Below are 24,886 nucleotides of genomic sequence, written 5' to 3' on the forward strand. Positions count from 1 at the left end.
ATATGGCAATTTTCTTCTAAAACATTTATTCTCTAGATATTCAAAATAATACTCTGATAACCCAATAGGGTGAATACAAATATATTTAAATTTAAAACTAAATTTAAAAAATTAAATTGGAGCCATCAAAATCTGAGTCTGTGAAACTAATCTGAGTTTTTAAATACATTGTAATATAACTTTTAATTATATACCATTCAACACAGCTTTCTAGTTTAATAATTCAAACAAATACTAAATCAGTTGGAACCATTAATAGCTTAAACATGGCAAATTACATGTAACAATTTATTCAAATTCAAAAAGTATATACCTCTTAATAAAATATATAGATGGCACTTCAGCTGTCAAAGTAAAAGAATATAATCCACACACTTTCCAGAAAAAAGTAAATACTTCCTGATTTGGTAACAACTATTTTATTGCAACAAATACCCAGTTTCCCCTATTACATGAAATAAAAGTACATCTTTAACATCATAAGGAAAAAAGCCTCAATTCTCCATAACTCACCTATCCAACAATTACAATTCAAGGGCAGTGGGGTGGAGGAAGGTAACAGGTAAGGGTTGAAAGAATCTCTAAATAGCCAAAATAAATACCACAAGACTGTGACTCATAAAAGGGTACTCTTCTTACATATATATGTTTCTATATTAGGCATAATTCTAATCACTAAAACGATAAAGGATAAAAAAAAAACCCGACAAAGTTAGAAGGGGGCAGAGGGGAAAGAGGCAAGCACAGCCACAGCTCCCCTCTGACATTATGATATTATAGATGATAATGACAAACCTAGACTGCAAATAAACAGCTAACTTTAACTTAAGCTGCACATGGCTCAGTAAAAGGATATCTTCATTAAAATCTTGCTACTTAAGATTATATGCTTCCATTGTCTAGAAAAATCACTTATCTGGATAACCTCATGTCCTGAAGACAATGGACATGAGATTAGTATAGATTTGCTTATATTTACTTCAGTCAATATTGATCAAACCACAGTTTTCTGATACAGTTAAAAAATTAACCTGAAAAGATCAAAACATGTCACTGCTTTCAAGTGTATCCTATATGCTTCCTAAAAGACAAATGCGGAGTTATTAAGAGTATAATAGTGTTCCTCCCAATTTAGGCATAGCACCCTCAAAAGATGACAAATGACAGGAATGATACTTATTTATATATTTGCAAAAGCTTGTATTTAAATAGTGCCTTTTAGAACGCATGTTTAACATTTTAAATCTCAATCTCCTCCCTACAAAAACCTATCACCATCATGACTACATTTTCACTTTTCCCCTCATATATTCTCTATGTCATAAAGAGAAAAAAAAAAGCAGGAAATAGGAGACTTCTTGTACCCACTGCCAGTAAGTGCCAATAAAAAAATCTCAGAAGTTTTAGTTAATGAGAAATGAGTAATTTAATTATGTTTGAATTAAAATCCTATTCATTATTCCTCATGTAATCTTAAAAAAAAAAAGCTTATGATTCTGAAGTTGGCTTGCTAAAAAATAAAAATAAATAAAAAGTAGCCTTCCTGACAGGAAACACATTGCCAAATATAAATCTTTAAGACTTAATACCGCTTTCTCTTCTTTTACTTATAAAAATTGCTGCAACAAGGGAAGAAACAAACGTAGAAATAAATAATTCAAAAAACCATGAAGAGGGGCCGGCCCGGTGGCTCAGGCGGTTGGAGCTCCATGCTCCTAACTCCAAAGGCTGCCGGTTCGATTCCCACATGGGCCAGTGGGCTCTCAACCACAAGGTTGCCAGTTCGATTTCTCGAGTCCCGCAAGGGATGGTGGGCTGCGCCCCCTGCAACTAGCAACGGCAACTGGACCTGGAGCTGGGCTGCGCCCTCTCCAACTAAGACTGAAAGGACAACCACTTGACTTGGGGAAAAAAACAAAACAAAACAAAAAAACCCTGTTTTTCTTATAGTTGCTTTAGTATAACTATCAACACTCTAAATATTAAAAATTTCACAGACTACTTTAATAGTGATCCATAATAAATACAGGAAATATTACAGATGTTTCTAGCTAGTTATCAGCATCAGTAAAGAAAATACAAAAGTAGGACAGTAATTAGAGCCAAAATTTTTAGGGGGTGAGGGCAGAAGACGCTGTTGGTTCAATTTTGCTGGTTGGTTTTATGGGGGCCACGAGGTGGGGTGGTGGAAGGGATAGGAAGATGAGAGAAGGGAGTCTCGTTTTTAAAAACAAGGCCAGCTCGTCATACTCTTACTGAGGCAATGTAAAACATAAACGAGTGTGCCACAAGGGGGAGCCATTCCCCATCACATCTGGCATATCTATCAAAATATACAGGTAATGACACTTATCGACATTTTATTTCAAAAATATCCACATAACTTCTTCAACTAAAATAAGAATAAAAGTTTTATTATTCATTTTTAAATTAGTATAATAAAGGGAAAAGGCTTCTTTTTCAATTCGATCACCTGGTACCTGCCATAATATTTTGTATAGATCAGTTTATAAGCACTCAAGGATATGACAGACACAATTAGTCAAAATGACAACTTAGTACAAAGGCAGGCAACGGCTCAAAGATGGCATGTCAAGTCTTTTTTAATGGCCTAGTACAGTGAATGACCCCAGCATGAATTCAAGAAATGTCACTTTTCTCCCCTCCTTCTACAGAGAGCCTTGTTTGCAAGGTCAAATATCAGATCAGGTTTAATAATTGTTTCACTATTAAAACATTGTCATTTAATCATGAATTAACACCTTAAGTTATTTGATACAAACAACTGAGAACCAGGTTAAAATATAAAACAAGATTTAGAGTTTGGGGAAGGGCGAAGGGTAATTAGAAGAGAACTGCTCCTGTTTTCACAGCCTCACAGTTTTTAATACAGGGTTCAGACTGCGTGCTGATTCCATACTGAGGACAAGCTAGAAATCTCTTTTATTCCTTAATAAGTAAAATTTCTGTCTTACTTGCCTTTTCGTTTCCCTACCATCAAAGAAACAGGAGAACAATAAATGTCCAAGTGAATATTTGAAATAAAGACAGTAGAAAAACTAGGATGGATGTGGAAGACTGCAAAATTCTTGGCCAAAAATTCTTCCCAAGTTTGTATGCTGGCTTCTGAGCAACGTGACTGTGACTGTGCCACTCCCATCAAGACGTGCGTCTGGGTTTGGCCGTGTGCTTCCTGCGACCAATGAGACATAAGCAAACACAACACAGACGAGACTTGCGCACTGGGAACTGCCCTCTCTCAGCTCTACGGAACCCTGCAACTCCCACCATGTGGATGAGCCCAGGCTAACCTGCAAGACGATGAGAGAAATGTTATCATCACCCCAGCTGACACTGTACCAACCACCAGACGAGAATGAGGCCACTGAGCCCCAGCCGAGCTGACAAAGATAAAAACTGCCCAGTCAGCCCAAAGAATTGTGAGAAATTTAGGCCACTAAAGCCACTAAGCCTTAAGGGTTTTTATTTGTTTACTGCAACAAAAAAGAACTGATATAGATAGGTTTCAAACTTTCAGCAAAAATCATGTATGTTTCTACCCTCAAACAGATTTTTATCATACAGTTTGAATGAAATTATACCACTCACCTCAGAGCCACAACATTAGAAAAATGACACGACCTATTAACACAATATGTAATTCCACATGGTCTTCAAAATGTTCAGGCAACCAGCCAGGAAACAGATAAAGATGGAAAACAAAAGAACAGGATATCTTGATCCTTCGTCAGTGTGTGTGTGTGTGTGTGTGTGTGTGTGTACGCACACATATACATGAAACAATCTCAAATTAACATGTTTCAAGAATTAAGGCTGAACAAGTGCAAAATGAGTGTTTCTGAAAACTACATACAGAGTAATACTACTACAGAGATACACACCATCACTATAAAGATCACAGAAATGGCTATATAATTTGTTTCCACAGAATTTATGCCAATTTATTTGGTTCTCTGATTTTAATATTTGGAAAAAAAGAAAACAAGTCTCCTCAGGATGCAAACCCAACATAAACTTGGTGTGGGTCCCACAAGCCACTGTAGTCAGGGCGATCAGATTATACAATCAGGGGAACGCTACTCTCAGGACTGCAAATGGCTGCAGTGACAACTTATGCCATCAGATAGTACAGCGGCCATGCTGGTGGTACTGCTTCTTTGGGCCTGATCTACACCTGGACATATGAGGACTGTCTTAAAATTCAAACTAATGGGTTTTTATTTACAACATTCCAAGCTTCACTATTTGCACAGGTTACAGTATCAGAATATAAGAAAACACAAAAATATATTTTAACATTATTATACATATACTGTATTTTATTCATTAAAAAGTGTTACTTATATATACTCATTACCATTATCATGGATTTCTTTCTTTGACACTAAACGTATTTTCCAAACTAAGATTAAATAAAAAGAATAAAGGTCAGATTCGTTCTCTTCTCTATCAACTCCATTATCTCTTCTCACATGTTTCTGACTCTTTTCGATACCGTTTTTAGACTGCTTTTGACTGGATCAAAAGTTTTTCATAATATAAAAGGTATAAAAAGAAATTAAAGGAATTACTGGACTACAAAATTTTTAAATTTGAAACTTTTCTCTACAGGTCTGCTTTCCTCTGCTCTGTAAAAAGCATTATCTCACAACCAGAACAGGTTCTGCTGAACCTAACTTTTTGAACTCAGTTAACGAGCAGTCCTCATGACCAAATCATTAACTTTATTCCTGGGCATGAATAAATGGAACATGGATTGGGCTTTATTACTCACAACTTGTCTTTGTTATGATTAATATTAAGTGAAACTACATTCCAGTCTTGTAACTCTCTTCCTTCCCCTAGGATCACAAAACACAGCAGCTCAAATAATATTACCATCTCAACCTATTCTTTTAAAGACAAATTGCAGGGCAGTATGTAGGCTAATTCATTTGACCTCACCAAAATACACAGCTTCACTATGTGATTCTACTAATAAGCATGCATGATAATGCCACAGATAAGAAGGAAAGGGGACGCTCCCTGAAAGAGAAATGAGGTACAAGCACATTTCCAATTTCTGAAGATGAGTGCTAATGTCACATACTATGAGGTGCTCAAAGCTTCCAAGTTCTCAGAAAGCGTGATTAACTAAATGAAGTCCTCAAATACCTAGGAATAAGTCTAACAAAAGATGTGTAAAATCTGTAGGCTGTAAACCAAAAAATATTGAGGGAAAATAAAAAGGGAACTACCATGACCACAGACTGGAAGATTCAATATTATAAAAACATCAATTTTACCCAAACTTATCTATAGATTTAATGTACCCCAATCAATATCCCAGCAGATTTGTTTAATCTGACATGCTAACTGTAAAGTATATATGGAAATATAAAGAATCAAGGAAATCTTGAAGATCAGCAAAATTGATAAACTTTACTAAATATCAAGAGTTATTATAAAGCTATATCAAATAAGACAAATAGAATAATAAAATTAAAGAGAGCCCAAAAACCTACACATATATGATCAATTGATCTATGGCTAAGGTGACAATGCAACGTAATGGGGAATGGATGTCTTTTTGATAAATGATTGTGTACACTGAATACCCGCAAGGAAAAATATGAACCTTGATCTTTACCTCATACCATATACAAAAATTAATTCCAGAAAAACTGGGGATTTAAATGTGAAAGGTGAAACAAACACTTTCCAGAAGAAAACTTCAGAGGATATATTAATTACCTTGGGGTAGACAAAGATTTCTTAAATAGGACACAAAAAGCACTAATCATAAGTGGGGGGGGGAGGGAACTTATAAATTAGATTGCATTAAAACACAAGAACTTGTAATCATCAAAAGACACTCTTAAGAGTGAAACAAGGGGCTGGCCCAGTGGCTCAGGTGGTGGGAGCTCCATGCTCCTAACTCCAAAGGCTGCCGGTTCGATTCCCACATGGGCAAGTGGGCTCTCAAACACAAGGTTGCCAGTTCAACTCCTCGAGTCCCACAAGGGATGGTGGGCTCCAACCCCTGCAACTAAGATTGAACATGGCACCTTGAGCTGAGCTGCAGCTGAGCTCCCGGATGGCTCAGTTGGTTGGAGAGCGGGCTCTCAACCACAAGGTTGCCAGTTCGACTCCCGCAAGGGATGGTGGGCTGTGCCCCCTGCAACTAGCAACGGCAACTGGACCTGGAGATGAGCTGCGCCCTCCACAACTAAGACTGAAAGGACAACAACTTGACTTGGAAAAAAGTATTGGAAGTACACACTGTTCCCCAATAAAGTCCTGTTCCCCTTCCCCAATAAAATTAAAAAAAAAAAAAAAAAGTGAAATGATAAGCCACTCAGTGAAAGGAAGTGTTTGTAATACATATATAGCTGACAAGCTTCTTATCCACAATATATAAAGAACAACAAATCAATTAGAACAAAAAAGCCAACAGGCAAATGCAGAAAAGAGTAGAGCAGGTCCTTTCACAAAAGAGGATATACAACTGAACAATAATTATATAGAAAGGTGCTTGACCTCCTCAGTCCTCAGGGAAATGCAAATTAAAACCATAATGAGATACTACTACACAGCCACCAAAATGGCTAAAATGAAAATGACAGACACTACCAAGTATGGCCATGGGCGTGGAGCATGGAATGTAAATTAGTATAACTTTGGAAAACCTGTAGTATCTGGTAAAGATAAACATTTGCATACCTGTTGATCCTGAAATTCCAATCTTATGTATATACCCAACAGAAACAAATACGTGTATGCTCACCAAAATACCAAAATATGTACAAAAATATTTATAGCACCCCTATTGTAACAGCCACAAACTGGAAAGACCTCAAACATCCACCCATTGTAAACAGTACAAATAAATCATGGTATATTCATACAATGGAATACCATACAACAATGAGAAAATAAATAGTTGCTACACACAAGATGGATGAATCTCACAAACATAATGTTGAAGGAAAGAAGCCACACATGACAATGTACATACTATTTGATTCTATTACATGAAAGTTTAAATCGCGCAAAATTTATCTGGTGTTCAAAGTCAGCAGAGTGGTAACCTCGGTGTTTGTGTATACGTACGGCATGTGGTGGTGAAGTGTGGAGTATGGATAAAGAGGGGGTTGGGGAGGGCTCTGGCTACCAGTAATATTCTACTTTTAAAAATCATGGGTGTGTTCATTTTGTAAAGATTCATTAAGCTATACATTTACATTGTGAGCATTCTGTGTACATATTATACTCCAATAAAAAAAATTATTTTTAAAAATCAGTGTTAAAAAATTTATTTAAAAAAATTAAAATTAAAAGTAGAACTACCATATGATCCAGCAATTCCATTTCTGGGTATTTATCCAAAGAAAACAAAATCACTATATTGAAAAGATATGCAACCCTCCCACTGCAGCATTTCAACAGTCAAGATATAGAAATAAAAAGAACCCAAGTATCCACTAATGGATGAATGGATAAAGAAAACACACATACACACAGGAATATTATTCAGCCACAATAAAACAAGGAAATCCTGCCATTTGTGACAACATAGATGGACCCTGAGGGCATTATGTTAAGTGAAATGAGTCAGAGAAAGACAAATACTGTATGATCTCACTTATAGAATTTAAACACACACCCCTAAACTTAACAGATTGGTGGTTGTCAGAGGTGGGGATGGGATGAAAAGGGTGAAGGTGGTCAAAAGGCACAAACTTCTTATTTCAAGATAAATAAATCATGGGGATGTAACGTTCATCATGACTGCAGTTAACAATACTGTATTGTAGACTTCAAAGTTGCTAAGAGTAGAGCACAGAAGTTCTCATCACAAGAAAAAAACTGCAACTACGTGTGGTGATGGATATTAACTAAATGTATTGTAGTAATCATTTATATATATATATATGTATATGTGTGTATGTATATAACATATGTCTCAAACCATTATGTTGCACAACTAAAACTAATACAATGTTACATGTCAATTATCTCAATAAAAGAAATCTCAATTAAAAAAAAAAGAGAGACAACCCCATACCCATTAAGCAGTTACTCATTTCTCCCTTCTCCCAGCCCCTGGCAACCACCAATCTGCTTTCTGTTTCTATAGATTTACCTATTGTGGATATTTCATATAAATAGAATCATACAACTTATGAGCTTTTGTGACTGGCTTCTTTCACTTAATGTTTTCAAGATTCATCCACACTGCAGCATGTATCAGTATTTTATTCCTTTTTACGGCCAAATAATATTCCATTGTATATACATACCACAACTAAATCAACTCTTTATCTATACATGAAATAGTTATGGTAATTTATCTTCGGTACTTGCTGCAACCCCTACCATCAATAACACACTTAAGAGTCCTCAGTCAGAAGCTAGTCATCACCTATTCAACAAAATGGAAAGCTACTATAATACTGCACTACGTATAACAACTAGCTTTAACCTGTTATATTCTACCAAGCATTTCTAACCACAACTCTGTGAATCGAGTACTATCATCATTATGATTACTTTGTAAGTGAGGAAACTGAGATGTAAAGAGCTTAAGCAGCTTTCCAATGTCACAGCTGGTAGTAAATGGCAGAACCAGGACTGGATCCCTTCCCTTTCTAGCCAACCCATAGCAGAGTTCCTTCAGGTACCCACACTAACTCAATCACAACTCACTGTGCTGACTATAAATCATTCTACAAATTAAATTTGGAAGAAAGGTTCTCACATTCAGGACAAGAAAAGCCTCGAGCTACAAACTGGTTTAGCTCTAAATACATGCCTATAAGTCTGTCCTGCAATTCATAAAGCATTTACCTAAATAGGAAATTGTATAAATGGTTTTAAAAAAGCATTTCTTGGAGAGATACCATGAATTAGGTTCAGATAGAGCTTTTAATGGAAAAGTCAAGAAATTTGAAATTAAACTACAGTAAGTGTGCTGCTTTTTTTCCTTCTGCTGTCTTTTGGATCCCATTCAGTTTCACAAGGCCAGTGCATAAGGACAAACCAGAGACTACCAAAACACTTCCACAGTCTCTTACACTCTTCAAAAACCAAGCAAACTAAGAATCCAGTGTGGAAGAAATATCAAACGAGCAGTTCAGGGCAACTTTCCACTAGATAGTCTTTCCCACACCATAAGAATGACTGGATTTGGTGGATCTTGGGATAAAGGAACATGGACCTTGCAGGGGCAGCTTCCTACCATTAAGCCTAAAGCCGAAGCGGTTAAAGCAGTCCTTTCCGCTGACAGATCACATAGACATGGGCCAGAGCCACAACTGGTAACAAAGAAGGTGCATCTGCCTAGAGTTTCCTCTGTGCAATATGCATTAGACAAGTACCCTGAATACGTGACAGCAACCAGGGTAGGCGGCTCTGAAGGACTTGAGACCCACAACCTGGCCACATACTGGCACGATTAGTGGGTCCCACCATGTTGTTTCATTTAATATTTAGTAACAAAAGCACGGTTTTCATGTTGTACTTACTACAAAGCTGAGATGAAAATTCTTATTATTTAAAATTAATAATTCCTAACCTTAAAAGCTATTTGAAAAGCAAATATAAGAATTATGACATTTAAAAGATGACTGAAATACACTTGCATAGTATGACAGTGAGAAAGTTTGTGATATAGTGGGAACAAATGGGATTGGAAATCAAGAGGCCTAGCATAAAACCTGGCACTTAGCAGACATATAATGAATAACAAATGAATGATCTAATACTGAAGGGCTTTAGACAAGTTATTTCTTCTCTCACTAAAATGAGCTTGTAATGAAAATTAAATGAGTTATTACATATAAAGTGCTTACAGCAGTTCTTGACATAGTCAGTACTCAATAAACAACAGCCACTATTACTAGATGCTAGACTGGTTCTACCACTAAAACTCAGATATAATCTCAAAGAAGTTACTAACCATTCTGGAATTCTATAAAATGACAGGACTAGTGATGGGTGCTCCATAGCTCCCTTTCAGCTCTAAAAAAGATTTAAATTCTAATTCTTAAACACGTTATATTAGAGATTAATTCCCCCACACACATTAAAACTTGAAATACTACCATATTTTCCAGACTACAGTATATTACATAATATATACCAACTATACTGTGGAGGCGGGAGGTTTGATAAGTGTGGATGTGACTGGACATCAGACTATCACGGTGGAAACTGTAACTTGAACACATATCAAAAAACAAAAAAATACATGCGCGCGCATGCACATACACTCAGAATAAGGACAACATTCCTGGATGAAGATTAAGGAGATTTTGTTCTATTCCTGACACTGCTGCCAACCTTAAAATAGTAAGTTACTCCTATCTGTGTTTGTTTGCTTATCTGTAAATTGAGAAAGGTTGGGACAGACGATCACTAAGATCCCTTTTAGACTTTGACTTTTTTCCTCCTTCCAAACTATGATATCAATTATTACTTAGAAAACCAGACATTTTAGCACCAATAAGTGGGGAAATTGGCTGATCTCCTGGCCTAAGCAGTCCCTGATCTGAGAGTGGGTGACAACGGCACCAGCCTTTCAGATAGGACCACATTCCCGTTCAAAGGCCAGCAGACTCCATTCTGCCTCTGCTTCCTAATATATATCCTACACCACAGAGAAGGATAGGAAATGGAAATTAGCTCAATATATGCACTGATATGCAAATTTTCTCACATTATCACACAATTAACTCTCTTGTACCACAATATATTTAATAACCAAAATTTATTCAGTACCTACTATGTAACAGATCCAATGCTAAGTGCCTTTAAGGCATTATCACATACACCAAGAAGATAACTTGAGGTGATTTTCACGTAAAAAGAACTGTTGGAAGGACTGGAAAATACAAAGCTAAATTAATTTCCTTCATTTCTTTCCAAGATAAATTCTTGCAAAAAAGGACAACGGAATCTTAATTACTTCATTAATTATCTTTAAGAAAAAAACAGAGAAGCAGACACACGTTTAAACTCTGATGTTCACATCAAGAATGTAATTTATTCTTAATATTCCCAAAAGCTTTCATTGTATTCTTACCTTTTTATTTCTAACCTAGAGCGAAATGAGAAGCAAAGAACAGAAACTTGCCTAAAGTATATCAAGTTTCTTTTTGAAAAAACTAGAAACTTCTTACCTGAGCATGAAAATTGGACATAGTCGTTGTCTCTATATCCTTCTTTCCCAGTATCTCCATTTTCACTGGCGAATTGGGAAAATTAAATGAAAAGTAGTCTAAAAAGTCAGGTAAATAGGTAGCTGCCCCATGAACAATACCCATTACATAAAAGGCGGCCGAGTTTTCATTTTCACTGAATACTAGACCCACAAACTCTTCTGCAAACCTCTCCATCTCCACGGGAGACAGGTGGGAGAGTTCATTACTGTAGGCGTGGATAACTGACGCACCTCCATTAGGCTGGTGCTCAATATGAATGAGCTGTTTGAACTCCAACATGTCCAACCTTTTGAGGTTATTCTGAACCCGTGGCTCCTTTAATGAGACAAATGGAAACTCACTGTTCTCTGGAATTTTGGAATCATAGCTCTTGATATCCAAATTCTTTCCACTGTAATCCTTTATGTTATCATTTAGGATGCCTTTGGCTTCTTGATCTTCCACATCAGACAGCAATCCTGAGCAGATGGTTTGAATCGATTTGCTATACATTTTTGGACGCTTCCGTTTTTCATTCTCTTTGTGTTTCTTTTTCTTTTTCTTCTTTACCTTTTTAATTTGTAAATCTTCTACATTTGTTTTTGGTTTCTCCTTCCCACCTGTTGGGAAAAAAATTTTTTTTTTGAAACTCCATATTTCAGTTAATTAAAAAAATATATGCTTTAAGAACTGTTTTATGATAAATAAGCAAAGTTTACTCAGAATTAGGTTTACATTTGGGATTCATTTTACACAGTACTGATAATCATAATTTAGTCAGTCTCTTTGCTTTTCTCTACACACAAAGCCTTAAGACGACATGACCTTTCTGACATGTAGCAGATGCTCAGCGTTCATGAAGTAATGAAATTAATGAATGTTTCGGAAAGCATCATCTTCACATTTTAAATGCAGAAAATCAGAAATGAAAAGCTGAACAAAAGTCAATATGAACAACGCCCTCCAGATGTTTGCCATTGAATATATATACATATATATATACAGATATGTATATGCATATATACACATATACATATATATAATTTTTACTTTAAGTTCTTAAAAATTGCATACAGGTGTCAAGATTTATAAATCATAAAGGGAGAGAAATATTTGCACAGTATAACAGCAATTCCTTAGCTTTTACCGTATTTCCTCCTCAGAAAACTACTCATACATCTAAAATGGGCTGTTTTAGGTCCACTAGAGTTTACAAAGTTCCCAGTGAAGACCCCACCAGATACCATAAAGGAGATGACAAAATTAGAATAATTTCTCATTTCCTAAGCACAAATGATACCCATGTACTGATAAAGAAATGAATTAAAAATTAAAAAAGAAAAAGACACAGGACATTATAAGCCTATATGTGAATGAGCTTCTGTAACCAAAGGAAAGTAGACTCTGGGCTCAGAAATTTAGAACTCCAAAGAATAAAAGGTCAATCCAGAGACTATACTGCTATAGAATCTAAGTGTAGATATAAACACTTAACATTATCAGAGTATATTTGTTTCTATACAATAAGAAAAATAGAAAAAAGTAAATATTCTCACAAGAAATTATGCTTCCTAAGATAATACGAAAAAGCCATTAAGGTAACAGTTAAGAAAATAAGGCATTCACTGTTTTCACCTGTTATTTCACTTTTATAGATAACCTGCCATGAATTAAACCTTCCCAAACTACTGCTTTACCTAAATTTTTCCATCTCCACATCTCTTATTCCTTTCTGTCTCCAGTGAGATGTCCTACCAGCTTTCCAAATATAAGTCCCTCCCACCAACTCCAAAAACACTTAATAATTCTCTCTCCTCTTCTTTGACTATCAAACTTATGAAAAAACAAAAAACAGTCTACGCCCAGTGCCTTCTCTTTTTTACCCTACCATTCTTCTCTCTTAAATTCTGGGTCTGCTTCCAGTCTACTCAAATTTTCTTTCCCACAATTTTCAAATATCAATGATATTCTCTCGAATTTTCCTTCCTGATCTCTCCAAGGTTTAATAGAATTATCCAGCTCATCCTTAACTATTTTTTACTTCCTTGATACAACCGCCTTATTTTTGGTCTAATTGGCCTAACTGCCTCATGACTGTCTCAAATCCTGAATGCTTGAGCTGTATTAATCTTTCTGTAAGTTTTACACATTATTTTGATCGTATTCATCCTTGGCTCAACTGCTTTCAAGGTTTCTCAACGACTACCAAATAAAATATAACCTCTCCAGCCTGGAATTCAAAGACAATGCCCTCACGTACCTCAAGCTCTGGTCAATCTGCACTACTTACAATTTCTTATAAGACATATCTAGTCCTAACTTATCTTCCTACTACTGACAAAGGCAGTTCCTCTCCCTAAAATACGCCTGCCCTGACCAATACTTACTACTGAACTCTGTTCTTACCCATCCTTTAAAAACAGCTCTATGTCACTTCCTTCATTTTGCTTTCCTTTATCTCTCTAGTTGGAACTGAAATTACTTCACTCTAAACTCTAAATATATCAAGTTATTATACATTCCACATATATAAATATATGTGACATGTAAAGTTATTATTTTTCACTCATAGGATATAACATATATAACGTCTTTAACACATTGCATGAGTAAAACAAATAACTTTTATATAAATTCAGAATGAAGTGATGCGTTTTCCCCCAATCACGCATCCCTCATGGCATTTAGAACATTGCTAAAGATGAACATTTAATCAACCTATGAATGAAAAGATTTCTCTCACCAACAGACTACCTGAGGTTTATAGGTTTTTCCCTAGTCTCCTTTTCAGTCAAAGTTTTGTAACATATGAATACCACTAACTCCTAACCTTGGAGGGAATAAAAAACACACAAAAATTCAAGTTGATAGCAATTCTAAAAAGGAAACTTTGTTAACAATAAACTATCACTTCTAAAAATTCGTAGGTATGCAATGAAGACCAAATTGGTATCATCATGAAAAGCAAAAATAAAAATCTGTCAATTGTTGATTACACAGGTTTGTAAAGTCATAAAATGCCAAGTGTTAATTCTCTAACAAGTCTACATGCAACTAGTTAAGAATTAACAAATTCATACTTGCTACCTTGGTATGAACTATCAAAACATCAGATTCAGGTTAATATTTTCAAAACAAAATAAATAATGAACAAAATAAAACAGGGAGTTAATCAAAATGAAAGATAAAAGAGGTTTATACATATAAGCAAAATCCAAATGAGTCAAGGAAAAAAGGCAATAGTCAATCAAAAAATAGAACTTAAAGTTTAAAGGACTTAGGTGTAATTAATAACAGAACTGAAAATACACGTAAAATTGCACAAATTAAATAAGTTTTCCAAGATAAACAGAATTTCATTTGAATGAAAATACAAGCTTAGTATCCTTTACAGGTATGCCTAACACATTTAGAAAAGTTAAAACAGAAAATAACCAATCATTAGACTAGATGTTACTTTGAAATAGGCACAACAGTCTATTTCCAATCATGAGGATGGATGAAAAAGGTAGTACAATATTCAGAAACTGAGAAATGCAAACTAATAAGAAATCAGTCAAGAGATTCTTATATTGAACATCAAGGAATTAAATTTCTATGACAAACTACTCTGCAATTAAATACTAAAGTGAACACAGTGTGCGGGAAAAGGTTAACATAACATGTCTGAGAACGCTATCCTTAGAAAGGCCTGCTTGCAAGGTTGGCCCTTAGCTGGCATCTGACAACTTGTATTTTGGGAAGCTTCCCACCATTCCCTGATAAGAGTGGCTTACTGTGCCTAAACTATTTGTACAAACTATATAGTTTATTTTGAACATCTATTTTCCTTCTGGGAGTCTGGAGTTTTGGTAATTGCTATAGAGATGGTGCCTATGTGAAGCCCCTAATAGGAACCCCGGGCATTTAGTCTCTCATGAGCTTCCCTGGTAGACAGTATTTCACATGTTGTCACAATTCACTGCTAGAAGAATTAAGTGCACCTGTGTGACTCCTCTCCAGAGAGAGGACTTTGGAAGCTTGCGCTTGGTTTCCTCCAGACATTGCGCCTTGTGTCTTTTCTCTTCATTGATTTTACTTTGCCTCCTCCACTATAATAAATCATACCCATGAGTCAACTTATACGCTGAGTCTTGTGAGCCCTAGCAAATCATCAAACCTGGAGTCTTGAAGACCCATGATGGACATAGGTAAAATGCATTCTTTACATTTAAATTAATCTGATGTAAATGTAAATTCTTTACATTTAAAGGCACCGGCATTCACTAGATAAAATTTTAAGGTTTTATATAATCTCTCATTCATTTCCTGACTTGGAATGCCATAGGAAATGCAATAGATGTATATGCAGGAAATTTTTAAATACTTAAAACAAGATCATTTTGAATATCAATTTCTTTTATACTAAGAGGTATTTCAAGTACAAATTACTCAAAATCTATAATTCATCAAACAGAGCCCAATAAATCAGACCTATTTTTCTTAAAGGATACTGATAAGTATCCACAACAGAAAGAACAGAACTGCTGCCTAAGTAATCTGGACCCTCAGAAAGTGTCAAAGTAAAGGTTCTTGGGGGTCCAGCCTCTCACAGATCCACAGACACATGCGCAAAGTGGAACCAGATACACATACACAGGGCAACACAGACACACACATGCACCGAGAGCCAGAGAGAGAATCAGATACCAAGCAAGATGCAGACACACACAAAGCCGGAGAGAGGCATACAGAGATGGAAAAAAACCACACACAGAAAGATACAAAACAGTTTGTGTTGTTAATGGCTAATTATATATATTAAAAAAACTTGAAAAATCACAAATTCACTGGCATCAATTTCCACCACTAATCTTAGTATACTTTTAGTGTTTAATAAAGAAAAAATTAAAGGTTGCCCAGAAAAATTGCATCTGATTTCATATCTAACATGGGAATTTATATAATTCTAATGTGAATACAGGGGGTGCCAAAAAATGTATACACATTTTAAGAAAGGAAAAAACTGTATTAAAATTGTAATATTCAATTCAATATATACCAATAACAAAAGATGAATACAAGTCATGTGTATACCTTTTTTTTGGCACCCTGGTATATAACTCTATTAGCATACATAGGAAAAAAGTAGTAATTAGGTATTTCCAACCTTTGGTCTAGGGAATGACTGCTTTTTTCATACTGCAATATTCTCACCTTCCTGAAATGAATTAGCTACCTGTGACTTTTAGTACACTACCAATAACCTGGACATTGGCTTCTTTAATTCCCATTCTGCCTGCTCACCAGCAAGCTTCTCTGATATGCTATAATGATAAAATATACTCTCAAACATACTATAAGCATAACATCTAAGTTCTTAAAAATTTATTGATAAATAACAAAAAACGGCTGGTACATATAAGTGTGCTCCAAAAAAGTAGATGGTAGACATTAGATATAAAAGGATGCTCTAAATAAGTTTATGTTTCACATTTATTTGTTCCTTAAACTATTTTTAATAAACCAAATAATCTTATTTTATCAATGAAAGACATTTAAAAGAGTTTTGCATCAATAAAAACTTTTTAGCATGTATATAACTGTTTATATATCTCTAGTCATACTCAACTTGATGCAGTTTTTAATGAAAACCTGGAGGAAATGGGATTGTTGTAGAGTAAGAGTTAGTATCTATTTTAGATGTTCAAATGCCATCATCAAACAATGGTTGTGTGAGCCATTGCTTGCAACACTGGCATTATCAGAAGGAGAAGACTGTAAGGAGAGAATAAAAGCTGAAGGCCATAAAGGAAAAAGAGGCACCCAATGGTACATACCAGTAAACTGCCCCACCAAATTGATTCTGTTGTTGCTCTCAGACACCAATAATACTGAAGTGTGCCTTTCCCTGACTATAGGCTTACTTGGGAATTGCCACACAATCAGAGCAAACTGTTCTTTTCTGGATAATAACAATAACAATAGCTAACACTTAGTGCTTCCAATGGGACAGACACTATTTCCCAAAATGAATCATGTTTTTATTCATTTAATTATCTACATACTACCCACTGAGGAGAGTTTTGTTGTTGTTTTTAAATGAGTTAATCTTTCATATATGTTTACAAGAAAGATTCTCATCCACTTATTGAGTATCCGTGGGCCAGACACTGTAGTTGGCACTTCTCCCATACTTTATCTCAGTTAATCTTCAGAACCCTGTAAGGCAGTAATTACATTATTATTTACCTCCATTTTACAGTAAATACATTTTCCCATTGTCATCCCAAAGGTCACCACTTCATTTCCAAATCTACTTCATTTTTTTTTCCTTATCATCACTAGGTTTCAGTTTAACTCAGTTCAAAATACTACCTAAATTTTTCACCTACTTTTAAAGTCAAGGTTACTATTACATATTACTGAAAAATCTCCACTTTTTTAGGCTATTTAAAATTTTGTTTGCAGCATATAGTAATCTCTAGAGTCACATATTACACATTAATGGCATGTGAGGAATCTAACATTCAACCAAGTGACTGGAATTTACATCATTGTACATTCAAATGGATGAGAAAATGACTATCTGACTAAACCAGTAAAATACGACTTTTTGACTAATCCATTAGGATAAAGTAAACATTTCAAGCATTAACCCTTAACTGCTGTTAACAGCACTGGTGTGGTTTGGTGCCATTCCTGCCTCAAAGGCTTACAACATAATTAGACAACCCAGATAAAACACACTGGCAAAAAAGATAGAACAAAAAGACCCTGAGCACTGACTAAGTAGCTATCAACTTAACCTCTGACATGTTTCTTCAAGGTCAAAAGAATTTTACAGAAAGTAAAGTTCTGACAAATAAAAAACAGCTTAAATAAAGTGCCACCAAAGAACATCTGGAAATATGACAAAGAATGAAATGAAAATATATTGTAGAATCTAATACTGTTTATCTAAAATAATATAAATTAACCAGTTATTTCACTGCATATGCTTGGTCTTTTCTCCCTCATGTAGATGTAAAGGTTTATCAACACGCAAATTCAATATGAAATTAATCAAAATCATTTACATGTTCTGCTCTGCAAATTATCAACTTGATAGGGCAGCTAATGAATTTGTTAGTTGTCTAGTAACCAAATGCCACTGATTTTTGTTACCTTGCTGAGTGAATTTAAGACTGTCCTTACTTCTATTCTATCACAAATTCTCTCTGAAACAGTTTAGAATTATTGATAGGATTTGTATTATTACCCAACCACCTACCCAATGTATAAATAGCAACTAAAGACAATTTTAACAATAGAGAAAAAACAGGAAATAAAAATGGGATATTCTTAAGCATGTAAAAAACACACAGTAAAACAGTACATCTTCTAATTTAGCTCAGAGTAAAATGTTCCCTTTAAATCCCAGACTATATGATTACTGTCAAATATTTGAAAGATCACTTCTTCCACCATCCCTATGGTGCTAAAAATTGTTTTAGCCTCTCATTTTAGATTACCTAAATATGGATGAAGACTAGTAATGAAAACACAGAATTAGATAACCCATTTTTAAATAATTTAAGGAACCTAACAGTTTAATGAAGGTTAAACTGTTACTTTTTAATGACTCACTAAATAAATATACTAAAGATATGTTACTATACAGATTTGAACTCCCCGCTACTACATTTACTTTTTGTATTCTGGCCATTAATATTTATTCTCAGCAAAATTCAGCACCAAATAACACTTTTTATGTTAATAACTAAGCCAACAAGTATACTGAACAATATAATACAGTACAACTAAAATTACTGCATATAAACTTACTTTTCAGCAAAATCTTTACTTCTCCATTTTCTTTTTTGATCTCATTCATGACTTTATGCTTCTTTTTTTCTCTCTCTTTTTCCTTATCTCTCTCTTTAATTTTGTCTTTGATTTTATCTAAAAGACAAAATAAAGGAAATATATTAAACTATTTTACAACTGTATTTTTCCCCATGAACTATAATGAAATTTCTGGAATTACAATACACCAAGTAAATCAGAATGGATAAAAACGTGCCTTTTTCTTCCTCTCAAGTTTTGGGAAACATTTCTAAATTTCCTTACATATATTAAACATGAAATACATAACACACACGTCATAAACTGTCAAAATTTATCATACATTTAATTTTTAAAGATTATTTTTTACTTTATGTCAAATTATTAGGCTAACTTCAAATCACTTAAAATAATTGGCTAATATTAATTGATACAGTAAACTACAGTGGAAAAAGTGCTAGCTTTGAAGTTGGGCATATCTAGATTGGTAACATAACGTTGGAAAAATTACTTAATCTCACTTTCTAATCTGCAAAATGGTGGTTCATATCTTTCTCGTAAATTACTATAAAGACTAAATGAAGAAACATATAAAATGACGACTCAAAGCCTGTTACATGTAAGACTAGAGGTTAGTTCCCTTAAGCTTCCTTCCACCTTTTAAAAAGGGTATGACTGGATCTGTCTAGCTGGTGATATTACAATATTAAAATAAAGGGTATAAGAACTCTAGGAATCACTGCCTGCATTCTAAAAATTCAAACTCTGGTTTATAAAATTATTTGATGTCCTATTAATTTTTGTTTACTCAATCCACTGCCTGTGAACCCAGCAAAAGATGTAGAGAGTTGAAAAACAGTGACGTAGGGCCCGGCCCGGTGGCTCAGGCGGTTAGAGCTCCATGCTCCTAACTCCGAAGGCTGCCAGGTCGATTCCCACATGGGCCAGTGGGCTCTCAACCACAAGGTTGCCAGTTCAACTCCTCGAGTCCCCCAAGGGATGGTGGGCTCCGCCCCCTGCAACTAAAGTTGAACACTGCACCTTGAGCTGAGCTGCCTCCCAGATGGCTCAGTTGGTTGGAGCACGGGCTCTCAACCACAAGGTTGCCAGTTCAACTCCTCGAGTCCCCCAAGGGATGGTGGGCTCCACCCCCTGCAACTAAAATTGAACACGGCACCTTGAGCTGAGCTGCCGCTGAGCTCCCGGATGGCTCAGTTGGTTGGAGCGCATCCTCTCAACCACAAGGTTGCCGGTTCGACTCCTGCAAGGGATGGTGGGCTGCGCCCCCTGCTACTAGCAACGGCAACTGGACCTGGAGCTGAGCTGCGCCCTCCACAACTAAGACTGAAAGAATAACAACTTGAAGCTGAACAGCACCCTCCACAACTAAGATTGAAAGGACAACAACTTGACTTGGAAAAAAGGCCTGGAAGTACACACTGTTCCCCAATCAAGTTCCCCTTCCCCAATAAAAAAAAAAAAAATGAAGGACCCTTAAAAAAAAGAAAAACAGTGACGTAGTCCTTGCCCTCAGTGTATTATTGATTACAAAGCCTTGCTGGAAGCATACAAAAGCCATAAAATATCTTTCAATGTAACAGAGATTATATAGTATATATGCATACTGCATAATTTCTTAAAATCCCTCACTTTCCTTTTTAAAAACACTACCTTTATTCAGGTCCTAGTCACTTAATGATCAGATTACTGTTTAGATCAGTACTCGCCAATAGAAATGTTTACCACATAATATAAATTTAAGTTTTTCTAGTAGTCACATTACAAACAAAAAGAAATGGGTGAAATTATTTTAATAACATTTTATTTAAACAACATATATAAAACATTTCATATATTTTACACTTATGGCACATCTCAATTTCAAGTATTTCCACTTTAAGTGGTCAACAGTCACATGATACTACATAGTGGCTGCCATACTCAAATACTCAAGTCCATGCTACTTAAATAGATAATTCTCAAAAAATTAAATCCATGTATTTAAGAAACATCTTAAAACTTACTCATTAATAATAAAAAACAAAATTCAAACAAGATATTTTCACCTATCAAACTGACGAAGTGCTTTTTTAAAAGTGGTAATACTGAAAGTAGATGAGAGGACAGTTGATGGTAGACCAAACCAAAGCAAGGATTCATTGACTTAACAAATATGCATTACTGAATATAAGAAAAGGGTTATGGTCTAGGGATGAGTAAGCTAGATAAGGTCCTCATCTTTTCACATATAACTTAAATTATAGAATAAATTAAGCTGTTCTCACACTTCAGATTAGTTTGCTACTTTCATTTTTTTAAATTTAAATCCTTAAAATCCTGTTATAGGCCATCATCCAGCCATAAAATACATATACACACATATATGTTATTATTTTCTAAGTAAGCACACATTTTTTAAAACATAAACTATATATCATTTAAAATCACACCTGAAGAAAACAGTCATCTGAAATGTCTCTGCATTTCTTTTTCCCATTATCCCTATTAATCTTATTAAACTTTTTTTAAGTTTATTAAAGTATATTAATACAGAAAAAAGCGAACAGCTCAAGTTTCACAAAAATGAACAGTACGTCAGAACCCCTCTGTGCTCCCTTCTATGCAGTACCCCAAAGGGTAACCACGATCCTAACTTCTAACCACATAGATTAAAATAACTGTAGAATTTTAATAGCATATATAAAGAATATGATATAACTCTATCATAGTGGCAAAATATTTTTCAGGATAAAATTATATTAGCTTCTCAGGAAATAAAACTATGATATAGTATGACCAAAGTTTTTATAGATTTTATTTATAAACATATGTATTGGTAGACTTTACAGACTTTATTTTTAGAGCAGTTTTAGGTTCACAGCAAAACTGAAAAGAAGGTACAGAGATTTCCCATCTACACCTCCTGTCCTTACACGTTCCAATTAAAAAAAAAAAAATTCTAATATACACACATTCAGAAACCAACTGAAAGTCAATATTGCAAAATTATTAAATCATTATTTTTCAGTGACAAGTTTCTAAGTTTCTGTAATAGGAACATATTAGTTTCATAACACAAGGTCGGGAAAAGGGTCAGAAAATGCCTTAAAGTTCAGCTAAAGTTAAACAGTTCAATTAAAGTTGAACGTGTAAAGTCATTATATCAAAAACATCTATAGAAACAAAAGCAACTGCAAAGCCAAGACAAGAAGGGTGACTGACAACGTAATTGCAGTTACCTTCCATCCCACATCCAAAACGTTCTAAGCAAACGAAACAAACACAAACCATCCAACATGCCCATAGTAGAAAACCATTTTTCTGGCACAACCGCTGTCCCAAGCTACACACTTGTCTAGGTCTTTTAACCCACCTTTCACTTTTCCGACAATTTTTGCTTGTCAGAGCATTTCCTTTTTCAGAATCCAACTTTACATTCCTCCATTAAATTTTCTGTAATCATGTTACAGATAACATAAAAATGTTTTGTTACATGTTTTCATATTACAGGTAATCATGTTACAGCTACGAGAAAGTTGGGAGCTCACAAGCTCAGAAAACCTAGGTTCAAGTTTAAACTCTGCAACCTTGATAACTAATAAACTTTCAGATCTCCAGTTTCAGTTGTAAAATGAACTTTATGTTAAGAATAAATAAGAAATATATACAAGAGCATTTTATAAAGATATAAGCCTTATGAATGCAAAATACTATTATTTATAGCTACATAGACATAGATATAATCCATAATGGTGAGCAATAATAAACATTTTGGGCCATAAGAATACAGAATATCACTGTCTATAAAAATCTCAAGTCTGGGGGCCGGTGGCTCAGGCGGTTAGTGAGCTCCATGCTCCTAACTCTGAAGGATGCCGATTCAATTCCCACATGGGCCAGTGGGCTCTCAACCACAAGGTTGCCAGTTCAATTCCTTGAGTCCCGCAAGGGATGCTGGGCTCAGCCCCCTGCAACTAAAATTGAACACGGCACCTAGAACTGAGCTGCCTCCCGGATGGCTCAGTTGGTTGGAGCACGGGCTCTCAACCACAAGGTTGCCAGTTCGATTCCTCGAGTCCCGCAAGGGATGGTGGGCTGCGCCCCCTGCAACTAGCAACGGCAACTGGACCTGGAGCTGAGCTGCGCCCTCCACAACTAAGACTGAGAGGACAACAACTTGAAGCTGAACAGCACCCTCCAAAACTAAGATTGAAAGGACAACAACTTGACTTGGAAAAAAGGCCTGGAAGTACACGTTGTTCCCCAATAAAGTCCTGTTCCCCTTCCCAATAAAATCTTAAAAAAAAAAAAAAAAAAAATCTCAAGTCTGCTGCTATCATATAAATGCATTCATATTTATAAAAGTCACTTCTAGCTCTTTTCACAAGGAAAATGGCTCCCTGGCATTGTGTTTACTAGAACAACATTGTTCTTTCAGAAAACTGTCATTCTTAGTTTTTATTCCTTTCTTTTCAGGACCAAGAATTTGTATAGTTTTATCCTTCACGGTCTAATCTAAAGCTTGGAAAGCTTTAGCTCATCTTCCTATCACAATTCTTAGAATAAAAATAAGAATTATTCCACCATAAGAACAAAAAATTATCTGTTTAGAAGAGTCCAACTTAACATAAGGAGCACAAGTTTTATTTAAAAAATAAAAAGGGGGGGCCGGACTGGTGGCTCAGGCGGTTAGAGCTCCGTGCTCCTAACTCCGAAGGCTGCCGGTTCGATTCCCACATGGGCCAGTGGGCTCTCAACCACAAGGTTGCCAGTTCAATTCCTCGACTCCCACAAGGGATGGTAGGCAGCGCCCCCTGCAACTAAAATTGAACACGGCACCTTGAGCTGAGCTGCCGCTGAGCTCCCGGATGGCTCAGTTGGTTGGTGTATTGGTTGGATGCCCTCTCAACCACAAGGTTGCCGGTTTGACTCCTGCAAGGGATGGTGGGCTGTGCCCCCTGCAACAAGCAATGGCAACTAGACCTGGAGCTGAGCTGCGCCCTCCACAACTAAGACTGAAAGGACAACTTGACTTGAAAAAAAAAAAAAGTCCTGAAGTACACACTGTTCCCTAATAAAGTCCTGTTCACCTTCCCCAATAAAATCTTAAAAATAAATAAATAAATAAAAAGGGGCACAAGGGAAAAACAGATGCAGATAGACCCATGACACAGTTTGAACCTAAAGAGGCAAAAGGAATATAAGAATGGAGGAAAGGAGATGGAATAAATGAGTAAGTCATTATCAACCCAGAACAAACTATAAATTATATATGTGGAAAAACACACATGGGCTAAAGACTTATCTTATATGTAAAAGTTAAGATATAAAAAAGAATTGATTAAAACAACTTGAAACAAAATATAAATGGAATTTTCAAATGTATGGTCAATTCACGATTCAGCGCATATGCCATATATGCATCATTGTAACATGTATTTCATTAACCCAACTCATTTCTATTGAGCGCTTATGTGCAAGAGATAAAAATAAATAATAGTGCTGTACTAAAAAATCTTAAAATTAATGAGACATCAGCTGATTCTTATAAAGAACCACTTTAGAAAACCAGTCCTTAAATAAAACCTTTTTTTCATCTAGTTATAATAAAATTCACGAGTCCCCACCAGTATTAAAGTCATTATAATAATGTAGAGATGAAAATACACACTCACATACACATAAAAATATTAAAGGAATCACTCAAGTAAAACATGAAAAGCACTGTTAGAGAATCCTTTCACGAGATTAAATAATACATCAACAACCTATTTTTCTAGAATCTTCTGAATTAACTCACAGATTTCCAGATAACAGAAGATTGCGACTTTTTTAAGCCGTTCTAATAACGTTCAAAAATGTACTACATACTTCCC

The 24,886-nt window shown here is 35.3% G+C and overlaps 1 protein-coding gene across 2 annotated transcripts in view; it reads right to left on the reverse strand.

Moving 5' to 3' along the window:
• RSBN1L (round spermatid basic protein 1 like) overlaps window positions 1–24,886 on the reverse strand; it is a 62,376-nt gene that overhangs the window by 16,259 nt on the left and 21,231 nt on the right. The window contains exons 2-3 of one of the 2 annotated variants that reach the window (XM_019744549.3): window positions 19,011–19,127; window positions 11,184–11,824 (exon numbers count right to left, since the gene is read on the reverse strand). In XM_019744549.3, coding sequence (XP_019600108.2) covers window positions 11,184–11,824; window positions 19,011–19,127 — 758 coding nt within the window. The remainder of the gene's footprint in view (window positions 1–11,183; window positions 11,825–19,010; window positions 19,128–24,886) is intronic. The other variant, XM_074340639.2, reaches the window with a different exon arrangement.

The sequence above is a fragment of the Rhinolophus sinicus genome, chromosome 4 (genome assembly GCF_057876585.1).
Source record: "Rhinolophus sinicus isolate RSI-liver-muscle chromosome 4, RSI-T2T, whole genome shotgun sequence".
In the NCBI taxonomy this organism is placed as follows: Eukaryota; Metazoa; Chordata; class Mammalia; order Chiroptera; family Rhinolophidae; genus Rhinolophus; species Rhinolophus sinicus.